At 44.4% G+C, this 27,630-nt stretch overlaps 1 protein-coding gene across 2 annotated transcripts in view; it reads left to right on the top strand.

Annotated features, from left to right (window-relative positions):
- The first annotated feature begins 7,620 nt into the window (after nt 1-7,620).
- Nucleotides 7,621-27,630, top strand: part of micos10 (mitochondrial contact site and cristae organizing system subunit 10) — a 38,184-nt gene continuing 18,174 nt past the window's right edge. The window contains exons 1-2 of one of the 2 annotated variants that reach the window (XM_072478259.1): nt 7,621-7,776; nt 10,522-10,554. In XM_072478259.1, coding sequence (XP_072334360.1) covers nt 7,689-7,776; nt 10,522-10,554 — 121 coding nt within the window. In that variant the 5' untranslated portion in view covers nt 7,621-7,688. The remainder of the gene's footprint in view (nt 7,777-10,521; nt 10,555-27,630) is intronic. The other variant, XM_072478260.1, reaches the window with a different exon arrangement.

The raw sequence follows: 27,630 nt of genomic DNA, 5'->3' as shown, positions 1-27,630 counted from the left end.
CCGAACCATTACCCCCCCCCCCCCCCGCCCCCCCACAGCACCTCACTGGAGGGTCAGTACTCCCGCCACTCCTGCCTAGGCCCGCACACCCACCAACGGCCCCTACAGGCGCGTCCCCCCCCCCATGTCAACCGTTGTCCCCAACAGCGCCGCCTAGGGGTGACGAATCTGCCAGGGGTGCCGGAACCATGCTCCCGGAGTCGCAACCACTGGAACCCCCACCAGAATCACCACCGAAGCCCAGACGTTCCAGAAGGACGACCAGGCCACCCGATCGACTGATTGCTTCGCTGTGACTTTAACTGTGAACGAACACTTTGTGAATATCCTCGACAGCACGGTACCTCCATACATGATCATACCATGTCAAAGGCGACTGTTACCACTGGCCACCACCCCCGCCGGACTCTTTTGTAACAGGGGGTGAATGTGGTAGTACCAGGTATTGCGGTACCTAAGAGGCTGATGACCATTGGTTAAACCTAGGAGTTTACCATTGGCTGTTGTTACGTAGCTCCGCCCTGACAGGCGGAGTATAAGAGATGGTGCCATCGCAGCAGCTTTCACTTTCTGTACCGAAGCTGCTGGGGAACAAGTTCTAGTAGATTAAAGCCTTCAGTTATGAAATCACTTCGTCTTGAGTGTAATTGATCGCGCATCACTTAGCATCCTGAGTCTTTGTGGTGGCATTCCAGATTTCTACTCCCTATTGTTGAAAAGGTGGATCCAGATTTGCTCCTCAATGGCTAAGTTCTAACCCTTCTTGTTGTGGATGCTGTCACCAGAGGAAATGGCTTCTCAGCATGTGTCCTATTGAACCCCTTTATCAAGTTTGATGACTTTTGATTTCCAGTCCCTTTGAACAGCAACTTGAATTTGGAATTGCACCTTTAATGCCATAAAGTGTCCCAATGTACTTCATAGGAGTGTTTGCTAAACAAAATTAACATCAAGCCACATAAGGAGATATTAGGTCAGATGTTCAAGAGTATGATAACTCCCACGAGGGTCATGAGGAATCACTCAGTGATGTCCCCGTGGGGCTCATGGAGTACGAGGTCCCATGGTAATGGACGGAGGCCCATCCAGCTGGGACTCGTTATCGAAACTTGTAAATACTGTCCCAGACCCGTACTGGGAGTTCCTGTTAGTCTCGGACTGGGTCACTAGTGGCGGATGTGACTTTACTTTTGAGTTAAAATAAAATTGGTTTAACCTTTGTCTTCCTGTGTCCTGCATTACTACACTGGCGACAAGGAGCAAGAACGGGATTCTGGACAGCTCTGCTTAAAAGAAAAACTCCGGTAAGCTGTGTATGAAGGGGGCCACGAAATGCCATTACTGGGGAATGCGAGCCATATGATGCGAGTGTGGAGGATTCGACCCAGTAGGCTTAAAGAATGTGCTATTTCTTTCATGCAAACCGCATAGAGGTAGACAACCGATAGAAGGTAAACCTCTTGACTGCCTGTGGGGCCCAGACATTTGGCATCATTAAGAGCCTGACTTTTCCAAAGTTTCTAGACTCAAAAGCTTTTACCAAACTGGTGGACTTAGTGGCAAACCAGTCATTTAATACAGCCGGAAGGCTCCCTGGAGAGCCTGTACCGGAGTTCTTGATCAGGCTCAGGAAACTGGCCGAGCACTACAAGTATGCACCATCCCTGCCAGAGATGCTATGGGACCAGCTGGTGGGAAAAACAACATCACGACACAGAGAAAACTGCTTGCAGAACACGCCATTTATCTTTTTAAAAATAAATTTAGAGTACCCAATTCTTTTTTTTTCCAATTAAGAGGCAATTTACCGTGTTCAATCCACCTACCTTGCACATCTTTGGGTTGTGGGGGTGAAACCACGCAGACACGGGGAGAATGTGCAAACTCCACACGGACAGTAACCCAGAGCCGGGATCGAACCTGGGATCTCGGCGCGTGAGGCAGCAGTGCTACCAATGCACCACCGTGCTGCACCTCCTGCCCTTTATCTTAAAAGTGACATAGAACTGGTGCTGTCCTTGGAAAATGCCGAAAAGGGGCCCAGGAACTCCAAGGTTCAATTTACTGCAGCGTACTCAGTGTTGGATCTTCCCCGTATAGAAAAACCAGAGACCTTGTCGACAGCACCTCTGCGCCCCCACCCCCACCTAGTCATTACTCACCCATGGCACACAAGGACATGGGCCACTGGCTGAAAAACCCCAGGACTGTTGGAGAAGCTTCCCCAGAAGACTACGGGGAGCAGTGACGAGAGTGCTGTACCTGTGGCAGAAGGATACGCCCTAGGGCAAGGCTGCTAAAATCGTCAGTATGTGTACCACCCAGGCTGACAGCCAAAGCCACCTCAGGCCCGGGCCCTGCAAATCTACCAGCCCGAAAAGGATGAACTAATGCAATTGAACTGCATCGCCACACCCAAAGTTGCCCCTAACAAAATTAAACTCTGGGTCAACGGTGACCACTTGGAAATGAAAGCGGACATGGGATCCTCCATCTCCATGGTGGGGGACTTTAGGTGTCGCTGAGCTGGCATCACGCCGCTGTGCATGCAGGACACCAGAGCCAGTTTGGTCACCTACACGGGGGAGCCTCTACAAAGCGCAGGAACCATTGTGACCCACCCGGTCGCCCATGGGCAACGGATGGTTTGACATCTCCTAATAGCATATGGACACGGAGGCCCTGTCTAAATATTTCGGGGCATGACCAGTCCCGTATGCTTTGCCCGCCAAGGTGGAGGCCGAACTTGGGCATCTGGAGCACCTTGGCATAATACGCCGAGCACAGAATGCAGAATGGATTCCAGTACTAAAACCCAACAAGTTGGTCTGCCTTTGCGCAAACTATAAATTGACTGATTTGATTTGATTTTGATTTGATTTATTGTCACATGTACCGAAGTACAGTGAAAAGTATTTTTCTGCGGCCGAGGAATGTACACAGTACATACATAGTAGACACAAGAATGATCAACAGAGAACTTTTACAAATGGTACATCGACAAAACAGTGATTGGTTACAGTGCGGAACAAGGGACAAACAAAGCAAATACATGAGCAAGAGCAGCATAGGGTGTCATGAATAGTGTTCTTGCAGGGAACAGATCAGTGTGAGGGGGAGTCGTTGAGGAGTCTTATAGCTGTGGGGAAGAAGCTGTTCCTATGTCTGGATGTGCGAGTCTTCAGACTTCTGTACCTTCTGCCTGAATGAAACGTCTGGAAGAAGGCAATACCTGGGTGGGAGGGGTCTCTGATAATGCTGTCTGCCTTCCTGAGGCAGCGAGAGATGTATACAGAATCAACCTGGGGGCGGCAAGTTTGTGTGATGTGTTGGGCTGAGTTCACCACAGTCTGCAGCTTCTTGCGATCTTGGGCCGAGCAGTTGCCATACCAAGCTGTGATGCAGCCGGATAGAATGCTCTCTATCGCACATCTGTAGCCATTTGTGAGAGTCGATGCAGACATGCCAAATATCTTTAGCTTCCTGAGGAAGTAGAGACGTTGTTGGGCTTTCTTGACTGTTGCATCAACCTGAGTGGACCAGGACAGACTGTTGATGATGGTGATCCCCAGGAACTTAAAGCTATCGACCATCTCCACTTCTAAGCCATTGCTGCAGACGGGAGTGTGTGTCGTGCTACGCTTCCTGAAGTCGATGATCAGTTCCTTGGTCTTTCCAACATTTAGAGAGAGGTTGCTTTCGGTATACCATGCACCAAGTGATTTATCTCCCTCCTTTGGTCTGATTCGTCGTTGTTTGAGATAGGGCCCACCACAGTCGTATCATCCGCAAACTTATAGATTGAGTTGGAGTTAAATCTTGCCACACCGTCATGTGTGTATAGGGAGTACAGTAGAGGACTGAGCACACATCCTCACGGGGCTCCGGTGTTGAGGACTATTGTGGAGGAGGTGCTGTTGCCTATCCTGACAGATTGCGGTCTGTTGGTGAGGAAGTCGAGGATCCAGCTGCACAGGGAGGGGTCAAGTCCAAGGTTGCGGAGTTTGGTTATTAGTCTTGTTGGGATAATGGTGTTGAAGGCGGAGCTGTAGTCTATGAACAACAGTCTTACATAGGTGTCCTTGTTGTCGAGGTGTTCGAGTGTTGATTGCAGAGCCAGTGAGATAGCGTCTGCTGTGGACCGGTTGCGGTGATAGGCAAACTGCAGTGGATCGAGACCATCTGGGAGGCTAGCAGTGATCCGTCTCATGACTAGCCGCTCGAAACTGTCAACAGGGCGTCCCGCCTTGACCGGTACCGCATATAGAAGATCTCTACAGAAAATTGGCTGGAGGCCCTGTTTACCAAGCTGGACATGAGCCATGCGTACCTCTAACTGGAGCTCGATGTGGCATCCAGGAGGTTCGTCACCATTAACACCTGTAAGGGGTTATAAGAATATACCTGGCTGCCTTTTGGTGTCTCATCGCCGAGCGCCATCCTTCACCGTGTAATGGAAAACATCCTTCAAGGGCTGCTTAGAGTGGCAGTGTGCCTAGATGAAGTGGTAATCACAGGAGGCATCGACAAAGAACACCTGGGAAACTTGAAGGAAGTCTCAGACGAAAGTATCCGCCTCAAAGTACAAAGAACAAAGAAAAATACTCAAACAGGAAACGTGCACGTTTCTGGTGGGCGAGGTGACATCGCTCAGATACCACGTCAACAAGGATGGCCTGCCCCCTGGAGAGGTGAGCCTGAAGGCCATAAAATGGTGCCAGCCCCTCGAAACATGATGGAATTTAAGTTGTTCCTAGGCCTCATCAATTATTTGGGAACATTTATCCCCAATCTGACCACCTTACTGGCACCCCGACATGTGTTGCTGAAGAAAAAGCAGAAGTGGTCAGGTGCCACAGGACGAAGCAGTCACAAAAGTGAAGCAACAACTGTTGTTGTCCAACATCTTGGTGCACTATGATCCCACAAGACTGCATGCAATGCCTCTTCCTACAGAGTAGGAGCAGTCCTCTCGCATCGTTGGGACAATGGCACCGAGCGACTATTTGCATGTGTGTCATGAACCCTGGCAGATGCAGAGTGACGCTAACGTAAATCAAGAAAAAGGGTCTGGTTGTGATATCTGAAGCGAAGAAATTCCATCCATGTGCCTGAGGTTGACATTTCACGATAATCACGGACCATAAACCCTGTCGGGCCTTTAAAAAAAAAATCTAGAGTAACCAATTATTTTTTTCTCCAATTAAGGGGCAATTTAGCATGGCCAGTCCACCTAACCTGCACATCTTTTGGGTTGTGGGGGTGAAACCCACGCAAACACGGGAAGAATGTGCAAACTCCACAGTTGGGCCTTTTTAAAGTGGACATGGTGTTCCCACCCATCACCATGGCTCGGATTCAGTGCTGGGCACTCTTGTTTGTGGCATATGCATACTCATTTGAGCACCGCCCGGGAACGCACAGAGTCAATGCTGACGCCCTGAGTCGCCTATCGTTGCCCCCAACCTCGCACCACCCCCCCCCCCCAAACCAAGAATGGATGACGTCATTGTGACTTTGAATTCTATGGACACCCTGTCTGTGACCGCCAGGCAGATCCAGACATGGACCCAGCAAGATCCCAAGTTGGCGAAACTACGCCACGTGATCTTAAGCGGCAGAACCCAAGGATGCCCTACGGAGGACCTGAAGTCCTTCCTATCTAAATATCAAGAATTCAGTATAGAAGATGGCATCATCCTGTAGGGGAGCCTGATTAGTTGCCCCTTGCCCTGGCCAGTGCCCAATCTTAAAGGAGCTCCACAGTTTTTTGTTTTTTTTTGAAATTTAGAGTACCCAATTATTTTTCTTTCAAATTAAGGGGCAATTTAGCGTGGCCAATCCACCTAACCTGCACATCTTTGGGTTGTGGGGGTGAAACCCACGCAGACATGGGGAGAATGTGCAAACTCCACGCGGACAGTGACCCAGGGCCGGGATTCGAACCCAGGTCCTCAGCACGCAATCCCAGTGCTAGCCACTGCGCCACATGCCGCCCTAAGAGCTCCACAGTTGAGGGAATTCAGATAGATGGATAGATTGGAGAACTGTTGATTTTAGGGAAGAGAAGTTTGCGAGAAAACTTAAAATCATGAGGAGTCGAGGCAAAAGTAGAGAGAGAGAAATTGTTCCCATTGAAGGAAGGGCAGAGAACCAGAGCACACTGATTTGAGGTGATTGGCAAAAGAACCACCAGCAACTTGTGGAAAACCTTTTTCTGTGCAACAGGTGATTGGGAATAAAAACAGGAACAGGAAGTGCTAGAAAAACTCAGCAGGACTGGCATCTGTGGAAAGAGAGACGAGAGTTAACATTTTGAGTTAAATATGCCTTTTCACTAGGATCATTCTCCACTTCTGAAGAAGTTCTGCACTTAAAATATTAAATCTGTTTCTCACTCCACATATGATACCAGACCTCTAGAGTTTCTCTCGAACTGTGTTGTCATTTCAGATTTCCGGCATCGGCAGCATTTTGCTTTTATTTAAGCAATTCGGATTGCCTGCCTGAGTGGGTAGTGGAGAGTCATAACAAAGGTTTTGAAAAGGCAATTTGGCAATCATCAGAAGAGGAGAAATCTGCAGGGCTTTAGGTAAAAGGGCAGAAGATTGAAACCAGCTAAATTGTTCTCACAAGAGACCTTGCACAAGACTCAATAGGCTGCAATTATGATGATTATTATTTTTAAATTCATTTTAAGGGATGTGTGCTATGCTGGCGAGGCTGGCATTTATTGCCCATGAGAAAGCAGTGATGAGCTGCCTTCTTGGACTGCTGCCATCTGTGTGGTGCAGATACACCCACAATGCTGTTCTGTTCCGGAGTTCAGGATTTTGACCCAGTGACAGTGAGGGAATGGCGATATATTTCCAAGCTAGGATGGTGAGTGGTTTGGAGGGGAGCTTCCAGGTGGCGGTGATCCCATGTATCTGCCCTTCTAGATGGTCGGGGCTTTGGAAGATGCTGCCTAAGGAGCCTTGGTGAGTTCCTTCTGGCCTCATTCTGTGCTGCAAGCCTTCTATGATTCAGAGATATTGATGGGTAGGAACGTCACGTTGTGGATTTTTAAAATAAATTTAGAGTACCCAATTCATTTATTTTAATTAAGGGTCAATTTAGCGTGGCCAATCCACCTACCCTGCACATCTTTGGGTTGTGGGGGCGAAACCCACGCAAACACGGGGAGAATGTGCAAACTTCACACGGACAGTGACCTCGGGCCGGAATTGAACCTGGGATCTCGATGACGTGAGAAAGCAGTGATAACCACTGCGCCACTGTGCTGCTCTCGTGTTGTGGATTTTTAATTAATGGTGTATGAAGGCTTATGATGGAATTTGCGGGGCAGCACGGTGGCGCAGTGGTCGCACTGTAGCCTCATGGCTCTGAGGTCCCAGGTTTGATCCCGGCTCTGGGTCACTGTCGGTATGGAATTTGCATTCTCCCCGTGTTTGCGTGGGTTTCGCCCCCATAACCCACGGATGTGCAGGTTAGGTGGATTGGCCGCACTAAATTGCCCCTTAATTGGAAAAAATGAATTGGGTATTCTTAATTTATAAAAATGATGGAATTTGCCCGCCTCGTTTCCACCCGGCCACGTGACTAGAGCCATGGCCACGCCCCCGTGCCACGTGACCCCGCCCCCTTGCTTCCACGTCTTGCGATAGTTGGCTCCTGGGCAATCTAAGATGGCGGAGTCCGAAATAACCAACAAGGCGGAGTCCGAAATAACCAAGAAGGCGGAGCGGTGCATGGCGGACGCAACGCTCAAACTAGGTAATGTTGCCTGGCGTGCAGCCGATGGCTCTGGGTCGACCCTAGTCGACAGCGGCTCGGCTGGCTTTGGTGGGCCGGCGGGAGTGAAGTGGGCAGATTGAGCCCGGGGCCTAGCCGGCAGGCCTGGGCAAGATGCCCGGTCGCTGCGGCGGTAGCCGGTAGTTTAAACCGCTGCGAATAACGGGAACACGGAGCAAACTGGCAGCCGCCTTCCTCTGTACCATCAAATATTTCGAGCACAAGGGGTTAAACACCTCAGATGACGCCCCCTGGTTCTGTCCTCTCTCTCTCTCTCTCCCCCCCCCCCCCCCCCCTCGGGTCCCCCCAAGTAACTGCTCCCTTTCCTTTGGGCTCGGGCTTGACTGCCACCAACGTCAGCCGCTTTCGGTACCCCATCCCAACTGCCATTTTTCAGGTTTTCGCCGAGAGATTAGGTGTTGGTTGGCCCTTTGACCTTGAAAGTCAGAACAGCTTGTGTTCCAGGTCACGTTGATGGTTTTTACAAGATGTGTTTGTGTGTGAATGTACAGGATACGAAAATATTAGAGAATAGGTCCGTATTTGTGGAGGAAACAGACAAGTTAACACTTCAGATCAACACCTGAAACAGTAACGTGCCGTGTTTCTACAACACTTTCTACTTTCAGATTCCCAGCATCGGTATTTTATCCTCCTATGAAGGTCACATCAGGCCTGACTGGGATGCCTTGATAATTACGTAAAGAAAAGGTGATTTGTATATCTTGTGTTTTCAAATTCCTTTATAACCTTGTCTCTCTCTATCTACAACCATCTTCTGCCTTACAACCTTCTGAGAATTGTGTTCTTCCAACTCTGGTCTTTTCTCATCACCACTGGTTTTGCCCACTCTTGGTGTCTGTGCCTTCAGGCAGTTTGGGTCTTAAGCCTGGAATCCCTTCTTGGTGATCTTTACCTCTTCGCCTTTCTCTCTTCTTTTAAGACATTGCTTAAAATCTAACTCCCTGGTTCTACTTTGACCAAGTGATTGGTTCACCAGGACTTACCGTAGTGCAACCCTAAGGGAGTGCTGCACTGTTGTGGGTAGCCTTTTGGATGAATAGTTAACACCGAGGACATCGGCTCTGTTACGTGGACTTAAAATACCCCAATTTTGAAGAGCAGGCAAGTCATCGCTGTTCTCATGGCCTACATTTATTCCTTAACCACATCTCCAAAATATCTCTAATTTTAACTGTCAATTTTTGCCTTATTACACTTAAATACATTCATGTTTCATTCGGGTGCTGTATAAGTGCAAGTTATTGCAATTATATAGTGTATTTTATGCCTTCAGAGTGGCACAAAGTACTTTATAGCTATATTTTCTTTTGAAGCGTAATCAGTGTGGGTCCCTTTGCAAATACAACTAATTTATGCTCAGTATGATTCTTTCCTTGGTAGTTGGATAAATGCGGATTAGGATACTTAACATTGTGCCATGGCATTCACTTATGCCTAATTGAGAGGATAGATGGGATCTCACTTTAATGTCTTATCTGGAAGACACTAGTAATTTGGGCTTGTCTTTGTTTATTTTTATAAATTTAGAGTACCCAATTCATTTTTCAAATTAAGGGGCAATTTAGTGTGGCCAATCCACCTAACCTGGGTTGTGGAGGTAAAACCCACGCAAACACAGGGAGAATGTGCAAACTACACATGGACAGTGACCCAGAACCTGGGACCTTCGCGCCGTGAGGCAGCAATGCTAACCACTGCGCCACCAAGCTGCCCTCGGGCTTGTCTTTGTTGAAACATCACTCAAGTGTGAAACTAGTGTACAGTCAAGGAGTGTAGTGTGAATGAATCTGCAGCAGGAAAGGATTGGATAATATCTATTCACTAAAGCATTGGAGACTTCACAAAGACTAGAGATCATCACCTCTACCAGGTAAACTGTCAAAATTTGGGGAGGCCCGAGGATTTGCACCTTTACTCAACAAACCCATAGAGGAAGAATTAAAAAAGTCAATTTCTGTTGAACTTGAGCCTGCAATGTGGTTCAGTGTTTGGTGAGATTGTCGATGCAATGATGTTTTTGCACCTGGAGACTGATGGGTCTTTAGATAATTTAATATTGACAGTCACAGTAAGGTGTGCCTGCTGTAGCAATATCTGATTAAAAGGCATTTGGAGTAAACTGGGAAACTTCTTATGTCCAGGCTCTGCCTCTTATTCAATGTTGTGCCTCTGTAACTTGGAGTCCTCCTTTGTTTGCAAATGCATTTTTGCAGCTGCTCCAGATCCAAGCTCATTACTTCTCTCTGCATTATTCCCCCCCTTCTGTTACCCAATCGTGTCTGCTCTTTCTCCCCTCTTTTTTTTTTTAATGGAAAATATTTTACTCTTTCTCCCCTCTTGACCATTGTTGTCAGACTGTTGTCGTCTTGGATAAGCCACTGCTACTTCTAGCGAGAAGACCAAAACCATCATCGTGAGCACCCCATCACAAACTCTTTGTGTACATATCATGGATCCATGCCTCTTGCCCATGTCTATGGTTGAACCATGTTAATTATATAAATGAAGGTTAAGTGTATACAGATGGGTGGGCACTGGATAAGTACTTGTGCACAGCCGGTGGAGCCTGTATCCTTATCAGCCCTGATAATTGTTAATTTGCTACGTTTCTGTTGACTTTTTTGTTTTAGTTACAGTACCTCTTTCAGGGCTGTTAATTAGCTAATTAATTTATTTTATTCATGATTTTTGTTTACTCAACAGAGTATGAAGAAACACTTGGTGGTGGTGGTGGAGTTAAGTAATGTCTCACTTTGTGAATAAACCTCAAACTGAGTAAAGATTGACTTCTGGTCGTTTCATTCACCAACTGGCCGGAAGGGGTTTAACAAACCAGACTCTGCTCGATCCCAGTTGACACAACTGTATTTCTGAGCCCATTATTTTCTGCATTTAAAAAAAATTATCCATTCATGGAATGTGAGCATCATTGGCTGAGCCAGCATTTATTTGTCATCTCTACAGGGGCTGGTTTAGCACAGGGCTAAAGAGCTGGCTTTGAATGCAGACCAGGGCAGGCTTGCAGCACGGTTCAATTCCCGTACCAGCCACCCCGAACAGGCGCCGGAATGTGGCGACTCGAGGCTTTTCACAGTAACTTCATTTGAAGCCTACTTGTGACAATAAGCGATTTTCATTTCATTTCAGAGTCAACCACATTGGACCTGGAATCACATATAGGCCAGATCAGATAAGGACGACCGATTTCCTTCCCTAAAGGAAGCAAGGTTCACATTAATGAACCAGATGGGTTTTTACGACACCTGGCAATGGTTTAATGGTGGTCATTAGACTTTTATTTCCAGATTTTTATTGAATTCACAATTCACCTGCCATCGTGGGATTTAAACCCAGGTCTCCCGCAGCATTACCCTGGGCCTCTGGATTACTAATCCAGCGATATTACTATACCAAGACCACCCACAAAGAATGTCTATTTGTACCTCCGTAACATCCACTCTCCTCTGTCCAACCTCAGGATTTCTGCTGCTGAAACTTTCAGTTATGTCTTTGTTACCTCCACACTGAACTTTGAATGTTCTCCTTGTTGGCTCTTCTCTCACCCTGTGCAAGCATTAGCTCCTGCAGAGCTCTGCCTCTCTAGCCGATCCTGTACCAAATCACAATTACGCTGTCACCCTGTCCTTGCTGACTGATTTTTGCTCTGTGTTCCAAGGCTTCAAACAGAAAATTAATTATTGTCTTTAAACCCAGTTAAGATTGTGCTCCACAAACATTCTGCTCCACTGACTCTGGTCTTGTACGTTCCCCTCTCCTGTGATTCCACTGTTGGTGACTATAACTTCAGCAGCCTCGTCCCTGCTCCCTGGAGTTACTTCTGTAAACCCGTTGCCTGTCCCCCTCCTTGTTACATGAACTTCTTAAAACCCAGTTCTTCAAGTAAACTTTTGGTTGCCTCTCTAACCTTTTTGGTTTCATTATTGATAATGTTTTTCCTACATTTGTAGGAATTATATAAATGTAAGTTGTTGATGTATTGATGTCTCTCAAAGTTGATGAGTCATTCCAGGTTGTTGTGGGAATTTACCAATTTGATCCATGCAAACTGCTGAATTAGTGTTGGAGTGAACTTTGAATGTGATTTGCTAAAATAAATCTATTGAGAAAACAATTGATCTGTGGCATTGCACATGGAATAAAGCTAACCAGTTAGTTGTGTGTTGTACAAGTATTTGTGTCATGGAATAATGACATTAAATCAACTTATTTCCCATGAATCTCAGAATTTAGATTGACAAATACAAAATCCAGGTTGTAAATATAACAATCTTCACTTCCTCCATGAAAATGCTAAATCTTTGAGACAAGACCTTTAAAGGAGTGAAAACTGACTGAAGCAGTGTAGAAAATAGAAACTATTACCCCGACCAACCATCTGTCACACTTATTGCAACATATCTTTGCTTAGGTGTTGCTCCATGGAGAGTGGAAGACAGACAGAAGAATGAGAATTGATCTCTTTGAAACTTAGTGTTCTTACAGGGCATGACAGAGTAGATGTAGATAGGATGTTTTCCCTGGCTGGTGAGTCTGGAGCCAGAAGAGACCGTCTCTGATTTAGGAGCAGGCCATTTAATACTTGAGGAGGAATTTCTTCACTGAGGGTGGTGAATCTTTGGAATTCACTAAGGCAGAGAGCTGAGGAAGTGCAATCATTGAGCATGTTTGTGACTGAAATCAATTGGTTTCTGGTTACTCACATCAGGGGATAACACAGGAAGGTGGCGATGATCAACCATGATCTAATTGAATGGTGGAGCTGGCTGAATGGCATACTCTTTGCTCTCATGTTCCATGTCACTAACCTGGTTATCCAGTCATTACCAGACAGCTGTTTGTAAAACCTTGCTGGGTGCAAATTGGCTGTCTTGTTTCTTGCACTACAAGAATGACTACATTTCAAAAGGCACTTAATTGGCTGTACAGTGCCTTGTAGGATGTTCTGAAGTTATGAAAGGCACTGCATAAATACATGTCTTTTTTAATCTCCACAGGGGCACAGGCATGATTTTAACGCCTGTTGTGAAAGATCACATCTTCAACAATTTAAGCACTGCAGTGAAATAGGGTTACAGATTATATGCTGAGATTCCAAAGTGAGGCTTGAACCCATCACCTTCTGGCTTACAGATGAGAGGTACCAGCAGCAGATGCAATCTGACATTGGAAAGATTGCGACAGTATACTGGTGACCCCCACCAGCAGATGCATTCTGACATTGGAAAGATTGCAATGTTATACTGGTGACCCAATGAGTAGATTCACTACCCTGTGTAATACTAAACCATATCTCCCAACGTGATGTTCATAAGGGAAGGTTTTGTGTGTCAAATCTGATGGAATTCTTCAAGAAAGCGATGGAAACGGTGAACGAGGGAAATGTAGCAGAGGTGGTATGCATAGACTTTCAGAAAGGTACCTACTACACTTGGAACTTGGAGATGATTGATGGCTATGGAAATAATGGTAAGGCAGTAAATTGGGTTAAAGTAATTAGAAGGTAGAAAACTAAACTGTAATTAAAGTCGCTTTCTCAGTGGTTAGAAATGAATAGTGATGTCCAATACGATTCTGGTGAGCAGAGGGCAGGAGCAGTGCTTTTCCAACTTTTTCCTGGTGTAATTTTAATGCTTCAGATTTCATGTGACCTCAGCTTGAAAATTTGGTTGGAGTGTGGGTGGAGCTTCAGTTACTATTGGGTGGGGAGGGGGGGGGGGGGGGAGGTGGTGGTGGTGAAGGAAGGAAGGGGGAAGAGGAGAAAGAGCTTCAGTTGATGACGGAGGTCAGGAATAGGAGTTGAGCTCTTGGGGAATTGATGAAAAGACAGGGTTTCTTCTTTAAAAATCTTTTCCCTGGCTTGTTTTGCAACAGTAATCCGGCTCCAGAGAACCGTACATTAGGCTATGCCCACCGACAAAATAAAAGCATGGAGTTAAAGAGGTCTCGCAGCCATGAGCATTCAGCTTGAGATCCATTCAGCTTGAAGTCCATGGCAGCCGTTGTTGCCTCAGAGCTCATGACCCCAAATTTCTCCTCACGCCACACTAGGCAGCATTCTGGGCTCGAGATTGTGTTGTCCAAAGTTCCAGATGATGCTGGAACAAAAGGCACAACAAACCATTTTGAGAATCGCAGGAAGCTGAAAGTGGATGCTGCGAAGAGGATGGAATGGGGAAAGAATTGGTAGATGTAATTCCATGTCAGTAATTTGATTTGATTTTTAAAAAATGATTAGACTTTGGATGGAAAAGTAAAAGTGAGGTGATGTGGAAGAGTGGATTCAAGAACACAAGGCATTAAAGAGGTAATAAGGAAGGCAAATAGAACGTTGGCCTTTATTTCAGATGAAACGAGTATAAAAATAGGGAAGCCTTGCTAAAACTATACAAAGGCATTAGTTAGACCACACTCTGAATGATTGTGAGCATTTTTGGTCCTCTTATCTAAGGAAAGACATACTGGCATTGGAGGCAGTCCAAATAAGGTTCACTAGGTTGATCCCAGGTATGGAGGGATTTTCTTATGAGGAGAGGTTGAGTAGGTTGGGCCTGTATTCGTTGGAGGAGAGGTTGAGTAGGTTGGGCCTGTATTGGTTGGCGTTTAGAAGAATGAGAGGTGACCTTAATGGGACATATAGGATTCTTGGGGCTTGACGGGGTAGCTATTGAGAGGCTGGTTCCCTCTGTGGTAATGTCTTGGGCCCGAGGGCATAATCTCAGAGTAAGGGGTTTCCCATCTATGACAGAAATGAGGAATTTCTTCTGAGGGTAGTGAATCTGGAATCCTTTACAGTAGAGGCTGCGTCATTAAGTATATTCAAGGCTGGGCTAGACAGATTTTTAATCAGCAAGGGAATCGAGGGTTATGGGGAATAAGGTGGGAGAGTTGAGGATTATCAGATCAGTCATGATCTCGTTGAATGGTAGAGCAGTCTCGATGGGCCTTTGGGCCTTTGGCCCACTTCTGCCCTGCATTCTATGATCTAGATCTGTCAATGTGTAACGATTTTTTAACAGCACAGTTACTATGTGCAGTTCTCCTTTTTACACTAAGATGTTGGGGGAGGGTGCATTATGGTATTGTCACTGGGCTAGTAATCCAGACTCTGGGAACCCAGGTTTGAATCCTACTATGGCAGATGGTGAAATTTTAATTCAGTAAAAATCTGAAATTAAATGTCTATTGATGATCATGAAACCATTGGCTGTTGTCGTAAAAACCCATCTGTTCGGCAGTGTTCCTCGGGGAAGGAAATCTGTCATCCCTACCCAGTCAGGCATCCATGTGACTCCTGGTCCACCACAATGTGATTGATTCTTAACTGCTCTCTGAAATGGTCTAGCAAGCTACTTTTAAAGGCAATTTGGTATATGCAACAAATGCTGACCACCTCCCATAATGAATTTTTAAAAAACAGTGCACTTTAACTAGAATGCCTATTGGAATGAGGTATGAAGAATCACTTGGAAAAATTATGGATGTTTTCATTAGAACAGAAGTAATTTGATGGTGTTTAAAATCATGAAGTAATGGAGCAGGTAGAAAAGACTTTCTGGTGATTGAAGGATCTGAAATGAAATTGAGTAAATTTAAAATTTAGGTTAGAAAGCAGGAGACATTTTTACTTAACAGTTTTGCGAGGTTGTGGAGCACCCTTCCAGAGTAATTGAAACAAAGAGGGTAGGCTAGATAGTTGGTTGAAGGAAAGGAGTTAAAGCAAAGTAGGAACAGTGCTGGCTCAAGGGATCCTTATGTGGTGGAAAAGTTGAATATGAACTGGTTTAGCCGAACAAGCTGTTTCCCTGTTATAATTCCTAAGTAGCAGGTTCCCAGTCCTTTGAGCTAGCAAGCTGATCTCAATTGGGGACCACTACTGCTTTAAGTGTCCATAAGCTACAGAGGGTAATTTCCTCACGTCCATCTTTTAGGGTGTTGGATAGTGTGCATGTATGGACATCAAATAGGGACAAGATTTGGTTCAATATAATTCCTCCAATGTTCAATAGCCTACCAGTACTTAATTTAGCTCAAATGTAGGTAATGATCACTTTGGTTAAATATACAAGATATCTGTGGAATAACCTCAGCCGGAAACCACCGTCAGCAATGGAGGAGAGAAATTGGCAGTTGAATATACTGTTTTTGGTTGAACCCAAGCAAGAAAATCTGTGTGAATCTGCTTTGATGCAATGCTTTGACTTGCAAACAAAATTAATTAAATATTTATCAAAATAGTTGTTTTAAACCACAAAGGGAGGTTAAAAAAAAGCTTTCTCATTTTGAAATCACATGAGCCAAATAACCGGGTGTGTGTTGTGTATCGCTGAGTGAAGCTGTAACCAAAATATTCTACTGTAAATCAGTAACAACTCCTAATTTTAAAGGGAGCTATTATGTTGGCATTAATGCTGTGTCAACGTGTTTTCGTTTCAGACTTTATTGGATGACATTTAGAAATGCAACTTATATTTAGTTAATTATGTTTGTCAATGTGGTTTACAGTGGTACAAAAATACTCCAACTTGGAAACAGATTTTTTGGTCACATGGAGGTGATGTTGCAGCACATTGGAGAGAAGGTTTTAAATGAATTTACTCCACTTTTTCCCCCTCCGAAGGTGATGACTCATGCATGGGGTACGGTTCAAGAGGCTCTACCAGTCCTCCAGTGCCATCCCCAGATAGTAATTCTTCATGCGAGAGTCAAGTATGAACAGTCTCTGGGTGTGTTACCCTCCATGATTGAACTCAATCCTATCTGCACCTGGCACCCAGCACAGTCATTTTTAAGTAATCGGAAACCAGAGTATGGGGCAGCACGGTAGCACAGTGGGTAGCACTGAGTCCCAGGTTCGATTCCAGGCTTGGGTCACTGTCTGCGCGGAGTTTGCACGTTCTCTCCATGTCTGCGTGGGTTTCCTCCAGGGGCTCCGGTTTCCTCCCACGAGTCATGATATATGTGCTTGTTAGGTGAATTGGACATTCTGAATTCTCCCTCTGTATACACGAACAGGCACCGGAATGTGGCAACTAGGGACTTTTCACAGTAACTTCATTGCAGTGTTAATGTAAGCCTACTTGTGACAATAAAGATTATTATTAATTACTAATTGATTCTTCATTCCTACAAAGCCAATTATAGCTTGCCCTGATCTCCCCTTGATGCCTCGCTGAAATCAATTGCACAAACTGGAATCAAGCTTGGGATCTTATGGTTTGTATGGTTGCATACAATGACCTAGTTTTCACCAAGCTTATTTAGTGCATTGGTAATAATACACTTCAGGTAAAACAGTACATTTTCTTTTAATGTGGTTTTGCACTTTGTGCGTGATCATTTATCATTTCGAATTCCTCAAATATGTACTTTGCCCTAACTCAGAAATACTGTCTCCTTGCACACCTAATTCTGGAAGAATGAAATATATAATTAGTTTACTGCTAGGTACTTTTTAGTTCACATGATACAAATCTTTATTTCTGATGGCTTTACGGTGACCTTGGTAGATTGTGCACTTGTGTAGATGACAGGATTGGGTTCAGAATTATGGCCTTCATGCTGAATACCCTGTTGTTTATTCATAAACAACAATAACGCCACGTGGATGAAGCAGTAGAGCATTTGGTGCCTGAGGCACTATATCCCAGCAAGAGTCACCACTTAGGTAAGAAAGAGTGAAAAAGCAGCAGAAAGACCATTGTGTTGTGAGGATTCTCTTAACAGATTTGAATGTTGCAAAATTGTTTTAAATGAAATTCCTTTGTCTTTCACAGCTCGGCATCGCACTTCGCAACACCAGTTTAAACTAGTTTATATTTTGAAACCGTGTGTAGAAAAATGTCCTAACTTTGTTTTTCTTAAATCTCTGAAACGAAATAATTTGATAGTGTTTCATATCTGTCTTCAAAGTACAATTCTCTTTGTTACAGTAAGTGAAATGACTTGTGTTTGTCCAAGCCCTATGTGTCACTCCACCAGCAACGTAAAGGTGAAAAACAGATTTTCTGCTCTTGAAGTGAGGCAAAAACACATTCAATGACCCTAGCTCCACTGCTCTCTGGGAAATAAAATTCCACAGACTAACAACCCTCCGAGAAAGAAATTCTCCTCATCTCCATCTTAAATGGGAGACTCCTTTTTAAACTGTCTCTCTCCCATCAGGAGAAACATCTTTTCAGCATCCGCTCTGCCAAGTTCCCTCAGGACCTTGAATGTTTCAATAAGATCATTCCTCTGAGCTCCAATGGATACTGACCCAACCTGTCCAACCTTTGGCAACTCATTCATCCCAGAGATCTGTTGAATGGTCCTTCTCTGAACTGCTTATTCAATTATATCCTTTCTTTTTTTTTATTAAATATTTTATTGAAAATTTTTGGTCAACCAACACAGTACATTGTGCATCCTTTACACAATATTATAACAACACAAATAACAATGACCTATTTTATAAACAAAAAATGAATAAATAATAAATAACAAAAATGAAAACTAACCCTAATTGGCAACTGCCTTGTCACAAGTAACACTCTCCAAAAATATAATTTAACAGTCCAATATATAATTATCTGTAGCAACGACCTATACATACTATACAGTATATATTAACAACCCTGAGAGTCCTTCTGGTTCCTCCCCCCCCCCCCCCCCCCCGATCCTGGGCTGCTGCTGCTGCCTTCTTTTTCCCATTCCGTCTATCTTTCTGCGAGGTATTCGACGAACTGTTGCCACCGCCTGGTGAACCCTTGAGCCGACCCCCTTAGGACGAACTTAATCCGCTCTAGCTTTATAAACCCCGCCATGTCATTTATCCAGGTCTCCACCCCCGGGGGCTTGGCTTCTTTCCACATTAGCAATATCCTGCGCCGGGCTACTAGGGACGCAAAGGCCAAAACATCGGCCTCTCTCGCCTCCTGCACTCCCGGCTCTTGTGCAACCCCAAATATAGCCAACCCCCAGCTTGGTTCGACCCGGACTCCTACTACTTTTGAAAGCACCTTTGTCACCCCCATCCAAAACCCCTGTAGTGCCGGGCATGACCAAAACATATGGGTATGATTCGCAATTATATCCTTTCTTAAGGAAACCAAAACTGTGCAGAATACTCCAGATGTGGTCTCACCAATGCCCAGTACAACTGTTGCGAAACTTCACCACTTTTGTATTCCATTCCCCTTGCAATAAATGACAACATTCCATTTGCCTTCCTAATCACTGTACACGCATACTAACATTTTGCAAATCATGTACCAGGACATGCCAATCCCTCTACCACAAGAGTTCTGCAATCTCTCTCTCGTTAAATAATATGATGCTTTTCTGTTCTTCCTGCCAAAGTGGGCAAGTTCACAATTTCATACGTTATACTCCATCTTCCAAATTGTGTGCCCACTCTTTTAACCTATCTGTATCCTTTTTGCAGTTTCCTAATGTCCTTTTCACAACTTGGTCTCCTACCTGTCTTTTGAGCTATCAGCAAATTTAACAACCATGCAGTCGGTCCTTTCACCCAAGTCATTTCTGTAAATCAATGTACATACAATTGTGAGAAAGTTCTTTATTGTTGATACTGTGTCCTTTATTCATGCACAAAATGAAATTCAATCCTGATAAGTGTGAGGCGATGCACTTGGGCAGGACAAACAAGTCAAGGAATACATGATTAACAGCAGGACAATGAAGCACCAAGGATCAGCGACCTTGGTGTGCATGTACACTGGTCTATTAAGGTAGTAGGGCACGTAGATAAAGTGGTTAAGAAGGCATATGGTAGGCATACTTACCTCCTTGTTAGTCGAGGCATTGAGTTTAGAACAAGGAGATTATGCTGGAACTGGATAAAATGTTGGTTAGACCACAGCTAGAGCATTGTTGTGCAGTTCAGAAATCCACATTATAGGGGGCATGTGATAGCACTAAAAAGGGTGCAGAAGCGACATGCCAGGATGCTGCCTGAGCTGGAGAGTTTTAGCTATGAAGAGAGTTTGGATAGAGTGGGGTTGTTTTCTTTGGAGCAGAGGAGCACGAGGGGGGACATGATTGACATGTATAAAATTATGAGGGGTATCGATTGACAGGTGGGAGGTTCAATGACCGGGGAGGTGGCAAAGATTTAAGGTAATGGACAGGAGGCTTAGAGGGGATGTGAGCAAAAGCTTTTTCACCCAGAGGGTGGTGGGAGTCTGGAACTCGCTGCTTGAGAGGGTGGTGTAGGCAGAGACCCTCATAACATTTAAAAGTATTTAGATGTGCACTTGTGATGCCAAGGCATACAAGGCTATGGGCCAAGTGCTCGAAAATGTGATTAGAATACTGAGGTGGTTGTTTTTGACCAGTGCAGAAGGAGGCCATTCGGCCCATCGAGTCTGCACCGACCGACTTAAACCTTCACTTCCTCCCTATCCCCGTAACCCAATAACCTCTCCAAACCTTTTTGGTCACTAAGGGCAATTTATCATGGCCAATCCATCTAACCTGCACATCTTTGGACTGTGGGAGGAAACCCATGCAGACACTGGAGAACATGCAGACTCCTCACGGACAGTGACCCAGCGGGGAATCGAGCCTGGGATCCTGGCGCTGTGAAGCCACAATGCTAACCATGTGCTACCGTGCTGCCCCTGATGGACCAAAGGGCCTTTTCTGTGCTGGAGACCTCTATGACTATTGCCATAATTCCATTTAGTATTTACCCTCTCTCTCTACTTTCTCCTCTCTTTTCTTTCTCTCTCTCTCTCTCTCTTCCCCCTCCAGGGGAAATATTTTGTAGTTCCACACTATTTAAATATATTTTGCTCTTTTACTTTTTTCTTTTATTCATTTATGGGATGTGGGCACCGTTGGCTAGGCCAGCAGTTATTTGCCCATCCCTAGTTGCCCTATAGCAGGTGGTGGCGAGCTGCCACTTTGAATCGCTGCAGTCCCTAAGGTGTAGGTACACCCACTGTTCTTTTCAGGGGGCAAGGTTCAAGATTTTGACCCATCCACAATGAAGGAACGGCGGGTGATGTATTTCCAAGTCCGGTTAGTGAATGACTTGGAGAAGAACCTCAGGTAGTGGGGTTCCCATGCCCTTGTCCTTCTATATGATACTGGTTGTAGGTTTGGAAGATGCTGCCTAAGGAACCTTGGTAAACCCCTGCAGTGCATCTTGTAAATGGTGTCCGCTGCTGCTATTATTAATTGGTGGTGGAGGAATTCAATGTTTGTGGAAGGGGTGTCAATTAAGCGGGATGGTGTCAGAGGTGAGGTGACCTTATGATGGAAGGAAGGTCATTGCTGAAGATGGTTTAGCCTAGGATACTATCCTGGGGAACTCCTGCAGTGAAGCCCTGGAGCTGAGATGATTGACCTCCAACCACCACGACCATCTTCCTTTTGTGCTAGGTATGACTCAAACCAGCAGAGGGTTTTTCTCCTGATTCCTGTTGACTCCAGTTTTTCTAGGTCTCCTTGAAGCCATGCTCTGACAAATGCTGCCTTGATGTCGAGGGCAGTCACTTTCACTTCACCTCTGGAGTTCAGCTCTTTTGTATAGAATGCCCTACTTTCAGCTGCTCCCATGGCTGCTCCATGTGTTAGTTTGCTGCAATTGCTGATAATGCTCCAAGATGACTGGAATTCTATATCAAATGTGATGTTATAAATAAGTATCTCCCCCTCGAAGTCAAAAGAATGTGGGTTCGCGCATCATAGATTGGATTTTGCCTTTAAAGCGTAGTTGCCACCCTTGTGTTGTGCTGAGAAAATGTTTTATTGTTGGAACTGTTCTTTTAAATGTGAAAATAAACTGAGGATCCCCGTTCCTTGTTCTGCTTGTGTTTTGGGCAATACTTACCCCTTCCAATAAAGTAAGTAAAGTCGCCATAATTCCAGATGACCATCGGGATTTTCCCCTTTTGAGGGGGAAATTGACTGGTGGTGATTTGACCTGAGGATCACCACACCTCCAGCGAGGACAAGGTTGAGAAGGTGGGACCTTCATGAATAGCCTCAGATGGTACAGAAGTTGAACCTGAGCTGTTGGCTTTGTTCCGCGTCACAAACCAGATGTCCAGTCAACTGAGCTAAACCGGCCCAAAACCTAGACATTAACTTATTGTTTTAAGTTGTGTTTTATTTCATAAATGTAACTTGTTCTATTTAGCTTTTAGTTTTGCTAGTAATTGCTCAGGGATGTCTGTCAGTACTGGGGAAATGGAACATCTCTCATTTTGTGTAGCCAGTGGCACCTTCAAGCACTACAAGGTCAAATGCAGAATGAGTGAGGGGCTGAAAGGAACTTACATTTTCCCAGTTTCGTAAGAGGTTACACCTGAGTAATGTGTAATTTGTGCAAGCCAAGGGACACTGAATACCAAATTCATTTTACTATGAGTGGAAATTTAATTCCTTCTACTTATTAATGTAACCAGGTGATTTCCTGGAAAATCATTTGGCAGCGTGTTCTGCATGACATTTTAAATTCAGCCCATTGCCTTTGTTTAAAAAAATGCCTTCTAATAAAGTACTTGTAAATTCTAGCTAAGTAAAATAAATTTTTACTGCTTAATAGTTAACTGTTATTGTTGGCAATTTGGTTCTGCTGTGGAGGCAGTTGAAATATAAGGTTTAGAACGGATGCTGTTACTCTGCATGTCATGCAGTGGGAATGGGTGTAATTTTGACTTTCTAATCTTAAGTAATGTTGAGTTTGTGGACTGTGGTATCTCCCTGGAAGGGAGGTGGGAGATTAGAATATGACCATGCTGGGGTAGTTCCTGGCTTCTAGTTGCAGTTGGCATTTCCAGCCTGGGCATGAAGAATGGCACACGAGGCAGAGAGAATTTGGTGGCGGCTAGGGAAAGGGAAACTTGCTTGGGGGAAGAAAGGACACGTTGTCTGAAGCTAGTCAGTAATGTTTGTGTAATCACATGGCCTGTATAGGTCACTGCATTTTTCATAATTTTACACAGATGGCACTTACAAATCAAGAAAGCACCAAGTAAATATGAAAACAAAGCCGTATGTTTGCAATTACTAAAACCCCATTAGCTAAATTACTATTTCAAATTGCTACACAAAGGCAGATGTAGCACAACATTGTACTCTGTCTGTATGGCTGAATATCAAAGGACGACTGAACTGGCTTTATTATGATCACCTTTTATTAAACCATTCATCTTTCAGATAAATTGTTTTTCCTTTTTAAAGAAATCAATACGATCTCATGTATTTTACACCAGTTGAATCTACGTGTAGAAAATGAATTTGCTTTAAGGTTGTATTCTGTACTGTTATCCTAAATTGGGGCACTCAAATTGAGATTAAAATACCTTGATATAAAACACTTGGTCTGAAGCAGAAAGCTCAAATTCAGTCTGGGAATGGATAATGAAGGCCAGTTCTTACTGAGGGGTTATAAAGGTCATACTTTGAATGAATTTTGGCATCCTCCATCTAGTTCCAAGAGAATCTGATCCACAGCATAAACTACCATTAGTGCGCTTCATAAATAATACAGATATTGTGGGAGCACTCAACGGCATATTAATGTTTTGGAGCACAATAAGACTTCTGTTCCATTCTGAAACCACTTTTACATTTAAGGCTATTGGCTAGGCAAATTGCTCTTGTACTATTTAATTTAATGTGATACTTGTTTCCATCAATCAGTATCAAATTATAAAAACAATTTAAATCCCAAGAGCCATCTGGCAACTTTGTGCAATGAAATGGGTCAGAAGTTTCCGTGACAGCCAAGTCATTAGATTTGGGCTTCAAAAGTATTCTACAAGTGGAGTTGAATTATTTGGGTTGCACACGACTTGTGGTGTTGAGGTAGCATAATGGTCAGGACTTTCAGGTTATACCCCATGTCTGAAGATGTGAGCACAGAGGCAGACTGAGTATACCAGCCATTAGTCAACTAACTAAATCAGCATTGATTTCAGGGAAAGCTCATTAAAAGAAATGGATGTCAAAATCTCATTTAAAAGGAAACAGCTAGGTTTGATATTGTAGGTAATATTGAGAGTTTACCATACCCTGCAGGAAGGCCAATCTTCAGAAAGAAAAAGTATCAATTATGTAAATGAAACACCACCAATGTCAGCAGAAATGGATTGAGCAGAGTGTAAAAGAGAGCTTATTTTAAACATATTGCGGAACACTTTATTGCCAGCCCAGTTTCCTTGTTGACTTGCTAGCTGTGGCAGTCTCTGGTGCATTTTTCTGAATCTGCAATTTTTAGATATACTTGACGCAGCTTACCTTGGAAAGTTGATCCACCTGGGCCAATGAAACTGCAGCCCAAATCTATCTATACTTAAAACCATGTCATAAGAAAATTAAGATTTATTGGGGTTACCGTTCTCATTAACCCTTTGACTTAGTGATTGAAATTTCTTCATGCTCTATTTAACATGCTAGTTAATGTGTTTACAGCAAACTCTGGGGTTAATAACTGTTCAACAAGTGAACAAAAGAATCTACTGTAGAAGCTGTAATTCTTTCACTTTGCTCACTCTCTTTTCCTAAATCTCTGTTCCTGATCCTTATCCTACTGTCATCATGCCTCGGTGTCTTCCCACCCTTCCCTTTTACCCTATCACTCCTGGTTGCCATCCTCTCTCTACTTCCTGATCCTTATCCTACTGCCATCATGCCTCGGTGCCTTCCCACCCTTCCATTTTACCCCATCACTCTTGGTTGCCATCCTCTCTCTACTTTATTGTCCCTCTTTCTCTGCTGCAATAGTTGTTTTTTTCTCGCTATCTTTACTGCACAATTATTTCTCCGCTCCTCCTCTCAAGCTGGGATATTCCTTTCTGCCTTGCTCTGTGCTCCTTTTCTTCCTTGTCCTGCTCAATCCCAAACCTGCATCCACTCTTCACCACCACCCATCCGCCCTGGCAAGCTCTTGGTTGATTACAATTCACTTTTATTTGTGGTGTCTCTCCATTATCACATCTTGCATTAGCTTGTTCAATCTCAGCCTGTCTTAGCCTGTCAATTTTTATTTGATAATGCTCCAAAAGAGCCCCATCTGATTTGTTTTACTAAAGGTGCTGTATAAATGAAAGTTGATTTTGAGCTGGATGTCCATTAGGTGTCTCCCAATAATTCTGTCACTGGTGTGTGCCTCTGTTTCTGATTACATTACTCTTTCTCCACCCCGCCCAAAAAAGAACTCCGATTTATTTAGTAAAATGGGCAGAAGCAGCTTTGATATTCTGTATCCAATTCCTACTGGATATGGGGCCCACAGAGCGAAGTAGACATTGCTTGCAAAGTCTGTTGACGTACTTGTTTCGTGTTTTAACTTGGTTATAAAATTTCACAGAAATGCAGTTTAAGTGGACAAGAAAAATGAACATAGTGGCGCGAGCACAGTTGCTTCACAGCTCCAGGGTCCCAGGTTTGATTCCCGGCTTAGGTCACTGTCTGTACGGAGTCTGCACGTTCTCCCCGTGTCTGCGTGGGTTTCCTCCGGGTGCTCCGGTTTCTTCCCACACTCCAAAGATGTGCAGATTAGGTGGATTGGCCATGATAAATTGCCCTTGGGTTAGCTGGGGTTACAGGGATGTGGGGTGCTCTATCAAGGGCCAGTGCAGACTCGATGGGCCGAATGGCCTCCTGCACTGTAAATTCTACGATAGTCCTAGAGTTAGTTGTATTGTTCAGTCATTTGAGGTGTGTGCTATTTAATCTATAAATCTTGAATTGAGTCCAGAATGTGAACTAAGGAACTTTTCGTTTCTGGTCAAGTATTTTGTCTTGAAGTGCCCCTTCAGTTTAGTCACAGTATTTGAAACAGTCTAGGGTGGACATTTCCCCGAGTTTTTCAGGGAAGCGCCTTTAATGAAATAGACTTGAACTTGCTTAACTGCCCCGTGTCAGATGGTAAGCGGGGTAGTGATAAATTGGGACTGCTGGTGTACTTTAAAAAAAAAAAAAAAAAAAAAATTTAGAGTACCCAATTCATTTTTTCCAATTTAGGGCAATTTAGTGTCGCCAATCCACCTACCCTGCACATCTTTGGGTTGTGGAGGCGAAACCCACGCAAACACGGAGAATGTGCAAACTCCACACGGACAGTGGCCCAGGGCGGGGATTGAACCTGGGACCCCAGCACCGTGAGACTGCAGTGCTAACCAGTGCACCATCATGCTGCCCGCGACTACTGGTGTTCTTGATATTTTATTTACACTTGATATTCTGATCAGTTTTCATACCACATTTTTCTCCTGGTATGCCGAGCAGCCACTTTCAGAAGATGGGTGATGCTGGCTGGGCCAGCATTTACTGCCAATCTCTTTGCTTGTTAGGCCATTTCAGAGAGTAGTTGTGGTTCTGAAGTCACATACCAGGTAAAATTCCTTCCCTAAGGGACATCAGTGAATCAGATGGGTATTTACAACAGTCGACAATACGATTTATAAAAAAAAAAAACATCTGCCATACCGCTATGCCGCCGCCTCTCCTAGCTGACCCATAAAACAATGATTGGAGTCGCCTCATTTCTGCTGTTCTTTGAAGTTTGCTTCACACTTTTAAACCGGTGCATGATCTCAAGTTCTTTCAGACTGTTCCAGCACTGCCCCGCGCCAAAAAGCTTTGATTGGGACATTTGAAAGTTTAGATCTTATTTCCAAACCGCATGGGACTACATATTTAGGGAAATTGTTTAACAAATCAAAGTGTTAAGCTTTTAATTATTTGTCTTGGTTTTCATGTAGGTATTTATTTTGTGACACAATGCTGTCTGCGTTCTAAACAAATAATTTGCTTTTTTTGGCCAATTTCACCTTGTGCATCTATGAGGAAGTTTTACTTGGAACAAAATCACAATCAAACCATCTGTAGGACAATTATATTTATAATTATATTTTGCTCGTCGACAGTATTTAAGATAATATGTTGCTTAATAATGGAAATTGAGAACAACAGACACATGGGAACATCACCACCTGGAAGTTCTCCCAGCCACTCATGGTCCTGACTTGGAAATAAGTTGCAATTTCCTCCATTTTTGCTGGGTCAAAATCCCGGAACTCCCTCCTCAACAGCACTGTGGGTATACACCACAGACTGCAGCAGCTCAGGAAGGCAGCTCACCACCACCTTCTCGAGAGCAATAATGGGGTTTAGGGCGCCACAGTGGCACAGTGGTTAGCACTGCTGCCTCACAGCTCCAGGGACCTGGGTCCAATTCCGGCTTTGGGTGATTTTCTATGTGGAGTTTGCACTTTCTCCTGTGTCTACGTGGGTTTCCTCCGGGTGCTCCGATTTCCTCCCACAGTCCAAAGATGTGCAGGTTAGGTAGATTGGTCATGTATAGTGTCCAAAAGGTTTGGTGGTGAGGGCAGCACGATGGTGCAGTGGGTTAGCACTGTGGCCTCACGGCGCCGAGGTCCCAGGTTCGATCTCGGCTCTGGGTCACTGTCTGTGTGGAATTTGCACATTCTCCCCGTGTTTGTGTGGGTTTCGCCCCACAACCCAAAAATGTGCAAGTTATGTGGATTGGCCATGCTAAATTGCCCCTTAATTGAAAAAAATGAATTGGGTACTCTAAATTTATTTTTTAAAAAAACAAAGGTTAGGTAGGGATACTGGTTACAGGGATAGGGTGGGGGCATGGGCTTAAGTAGCGTGTTCTTTCCGGGGAGGGGAGGGGGGCGGGGGGTGCAGACTTCATGGGCCGAATGGCCTCCTTCTGCACTGTAAATTCTATGAACATTGGCTTAGCCAGAGAGGTCCACAGCCTTTAAAATTATTTTTTCTTAATACATTGAATATGTAGGAGTTGGA

This window comes from Scyliorhinus torazame, chromosome 16 (assembly GCF_047496885.1).
Source record: "Scyliorhinus torazame isolate Kashiwa2021f chromosome 16, sScyTor2.1, whole genome shotgun sequence".
Lineage (NCBI taxonomy): Eukaryota > Metazoa > Chordata > Chondrichthyes > Carcharhiniformes > Scyliorhinidae > Scyliorhinus > Scyliorhinus torazame.
This window is presented reverse-complemented; position numbering and strand designations above follow the sequence as displayed.